The following is a 4,284-nucleotide window of genomic DNA, read 5'->3' as shown; positions in this document are numbered from 1 at the left end:
TTTTTTTTTTTTTTTTTTTTTTTTGAGACAGGGTCTTGCTCTGTCACCCAGGCAGTGGCATGATCATAGCTCACTGTTGCCTCAACCTCCTGGGCTTATGCCATCCTTCCACCTCAGGTATATTCCAAGTGGCTGGGACTACAGGCACACCTCCATACTCAGCTACCTCTTTTTGTTTTTTTAATTTGTAGAGACAGGGTCTTGCCATGTTGCCTCAGGCTGGTCTTGAACTCCTGGCCTCAAGCGATCCTCTGGCCTCGGCCTCCCAAAGTGCTGGGATTACAGGTGTGAGCCCCGTGCCCAGCCCTTTAGAATTTCATCATGTGAATTATAAGAAGGCACTGCCACTGACCCCTCGGTTGGGGGTTTTGTGCAGTGCACAGCCTATACAACTCTACATGGTGGCCCTATTCTCACTGCAGGCAAAATAAAATCTCTTTATTGTGAGTCACAGAGCCCTTTTAGATCTCCAAGCCTATACCCAGTTCTCCACTGCTACCCCTCATCCAGGAGTGACACAGGTAATGTCGCCCTCCCTCTGTCTGCTGGGCACAGATCCCTCAGAATGGGCATGCGGTCCACAGTCTGGGCTCCTGCCCCTTTGCGCCCAGCCCCTTGCATCGCCCTGATTACCTGTGTTGTAGCTGACCACCTGGAAACGTTTACTGGCATTTTCATATTCACTCTCCACCAGCAGCAGGAGGGTATACTCACCCGCGATGTAGTCAGACCAAATTATGGAGCAGGTGGTAACTGAGAGGGAAAGGGGCAGTTCAGAGCCGCCCCAGGGCTCAATGGCCTTGGTCCTGTGCCAGCTGTGCCCCTCCCCATAACTCTCACCCCTCCCTAAGACACTGCCCATTCTTTCCCATGATCCCTGCCACCCTCCCCTGCTCTTCTGCATCTTCAGTCCCCCCAGCCTCCTGCCGCAGACCCATCGGGGGGATTAGTACCTCCTATCTGCTCGCACACAGACCACTTCCTGGGCAGCATCTCAAAGGACACCTGGCCATCTGCAGAGCAAGATGGGGTTCATGTTCAGTTCTTCTCCCTCCTGTCTGGCAGCCCATCAAGCCAACTCTGATTGCCCTCCTCATGCCCACCAGCACCTCAGTCCTTGGGATCTCATTCTCTGGCCTTCCGTCACTCACACCTGGCCTATCAGAGCATGTCTGTCTCTGGTCACAGTCATGACACTGTGGGTGTCATGGCTCAGGTCTGGCCATGAGAACCACAGTGGGCCAATCAGAATTTACCCTGGGACTTGTGTTAGAATGAATGGGAAAGATGCTGTCTTCATTCTCTTGGCATGACTCAGACTAGTAGGTGACTTGAGTCTTAAGCTTTAAGGGGCTACCTTTAACCTCCATGGAGGAATAGCTACCTGAAAGTGGACCCAAATTATAGGACCAATAATAATAAACCATTTGTAACACTCACCACATCGCTAGTACTAAGACCTTTACAAAAACCAACTTATTTAATCTTTATATCAACCCAGTGACCTAGGTACTAGTACTACCATTAGTCACATTTTGTAGGTGAAGAAAACGAGATCAGAGAGGTCAAGTTACATATCGAAAGGCACACAGCAAAGGTGTGATGGAGCAGTCTCTCTCCAGAATCTGTGCTATAATTAATTACTATGCTGTACTACCTTACCAAGAGATGGAGTCCTGATGACATACCCTGTGAGCCCCTGGATCCAGCCATACCTGAAGTTGAACCCGAGTCTTTTCATTTATGTAAGTCCACAAATTCTTTATGCTTATTATTATTACTATTATTATTATTAAGACAGTCTCATTCTGTTGCCCAGGCTGGAGTGCAGTGGCATGATCTCGGCTTACTGCAACCTCTACTTCCCAGGTTCAAGCAATTCTCATGCCTCAGCCTCCCAAGTAGCTGGGACTACAGGTGTGTGCCACCATGCTCAGCTGGTTTTTGTATTTTTAGTAGAGATGGGGTTTCTCCATGTTGGGCAGGCTGGTCTCAAACTCCTGACCTCAGGTGATCCACCCACCTCAGCCTCCCAAAGTACTGGGATTACAGGCATAAGCCACTGTGCCCAGCTGTACTTAAATTATTTTTGAATTGGGCTTCTGCTATTTTTGGTTTTTTTGGGGTGGATTTGTTTGTTTTGAGATGGAGTCTCATTGTTGCCCAGGCTGGAGCGCAGTGGCGCAATCTCGCCTCACTGCAACCTTCATCTCCTGGGTTCAAGTGACTCTCCTGCCTCAGCCTCCTGAATAGCTGGGATTACAGGTGCCTGCTACCACACCCAGCTAATTTTTGTATTTTTAGTAGATATGGGGTTTCACCATGTTGGCCAGGATGTTCTTGAACTCCTGACCTCAAGTGATCTGCCCACCTCAGCCTCCCAAAGTGCTGGGATTACAGGCATGAGCCACCATGCCCAGATCTTCTGTGCTTTAAAACCAAGTACATCATGAAAGATACATAACATACCCCCAAGCCCTACCCCTACAAACGCATCCCTCCACCACCACCACCACCACCACCCTCAGCCTGGGGGCCCTCCCAGGGCACATGGTGATGAGTGAGGTCCCAAGGTTAGAATCCTTGGAGGTGAGAGGGTATGGAGGGGTCCCCGGGGCTGCCAGAGGCCCACACCCTTACCTCTGATGGTCCCGAAGTGTACAAAACCCTCATGCTTGCCGGTGGTGAGTGCCATTATGTACTCAGAGCCATTGCTATGGAAATACACAGGGCACAGCATCTTGATGCACTCGCTGGCCAGGACACGAACCCAGCTGCCTAGGGAGGCCAGCATGGGGCCTCAGACCCAGGTGGTTGGATCTGGGGCCTCCGCCCCCGCCCCGCTCAGCCCACATTTCCCTGGCTTTAGTGAGCCTGTTATCTGTCCTGTCGTGCTGCAGCACCTGTTCAGTGTGGTGTCAGGGAGCACCTGGCAGAGGGCACCCGCTGCCTTTGAGAAAATCCTCCTTTGCTCACACTCTGTCCATGAGGGTCAGATTGGGCTGACACCTCCCTTGGCCACAATGATTACCATGTGACCAAGCTGGCCAAATCAGAGGCAATACCAGCTTGCAATCAGCAACAAGATGCTCTTTTCTGGGGCTACTGAGGGGCATACAAGTCTACAGTTGCTGGTCAGGGGCCAGAGTCACCGTGGCATGCACAAGAAGGTGACTGTCTAACCGTGACAGTGACCCCCTGGTGCAGCCATTCCTGAAACCAACACGCTCCTGGGCTTTTCAGCCACGGAAGCCAATAAACACCTCTTTTCTTTGGCTTAAGTCAATTTGAATTTGGTTCCTCCCACTGTCAAAGTGCCCTAAGAAAGAAAGCAAAGCTGCTGGGAACACGCATTTACTTATGAAATATCAGTTACAGTCCAATTTCTGGTGACTCTGGAAGCTGACAGTTCTGAGATGGCGGGAAAAACTGGAAGAAACAGGAGAGCTTTGGCATCTTTTTTTTTTTTTTTGAGACAGAGTCTCACTCTGTTCCCCAGGCTGGAGTGCAGTGGCGCAATCTTGGCTCACTGCAACCTCCGCCTCCCGGGTTCACGCCATTCTCCGGCCTCAGCCTCCCAAGTAGCTGGGACCACAGGCACCCACCACCACGCCTGGCTAATTTTTGGTAGTTTTAGCAGAGACAGGGTTTCACCATGTTAGCCAGGATGGTCTCCATCTCCTGACCTCGTGATCTGCCCGCCTTGGCCTCCCAAAGTGCTGGGATTACAAGCGTGAGCCACCGCACCCGGCCGACTACGCCCAGCTAATTTTTGTATTTTTAGTAGAGATGGGGTTTCACCAGGTTGGCCAGGCTTGTCTTGAACTCCTGACTTCAAGTGATCCACCTGCCTTGGCCTCCCAGAGTGCTGGGATTACAGGCATGAGCCACCGCGCCCAGCCTTTTTTTTGTTTGAAACAGGGTCTTGCTCCGTTGCCCAGGCTGGAGTGCAGTGGTGTGATCATAGCTCACTGTAGCCTCAAACCCATGGGCTCATGCGATCCCCCCTCCCATCAGCCTCCTGAGCCACTGTGCCTAGCCTCTCTTTTTTGTCTCTGATGAGTTTCCCTTGAGGCTTTGCCCGTCTGTTTCTCTCTCTCCTTCTGCTCTTTCTGACTTGCCATGCCCCTCTCTTTCTCCCCATCTGGTCTCTCTTGGCATGTCCTTCTGCCACCCTGTGTGGGCATACGCATGTGTCTGCCTCTACCTCCCTTTACTCTCACACCCCCTCTTCTCACAGTTGCTCACAATTCCCAGGAGGGTCTGGGTAGAAGCCTTATCCCA

The 4,284-nt window shown here is 51.5% G+C and overlaps 1 protein-coding gene across 1 annotated transcript in view; it reads right to left on the bottom strand.

The window, feature by feature from the left end:
- CATSPERG (catsper channel auxiliary subunit gamma) overlaps positions 1-4,284 on the bottom strand; it is a 33,010-nt gene that overhangs the window by 12,774 nt on the left and 15,952 nt on the right. The window contains exons 8-10 of the mRNA XM_011952515.1: positions 2,641-2,778; positions 954-1,013; positions 634-753 (exon numbers count right to left, since the gene is read on the bottom strand). Of these exons, the coding sequence (XP_011807905.1) occupies positions 634-753; positions 954-1,013; positions 2,641-2,778 (318 nt within the window). The remainder of the gene's footprint in view (positions 1-633; positions 754-953; positions 1,014-2,640; positions 2,779-4,284) is intronic.

Source organism: Colobus angolensis, unplaced genomic scaffold, assembly GCF_000951035.1.
Source record: "Colobus angolensis palliatus isolate OR3802 unplaced genomic scaffold, Cang.pa_1.0 Scaffold34, whole genome shotgun sequence".
Taxonomy (NCBI): Eukaryota; Metazoa; Chordata; class Mammalia; order Primates; family Cercopithecidae; genus Colobus; species Colobus angolensis.
This window is presented reverse-complemented; position numbering and strand designations above follow the sequence as displayed.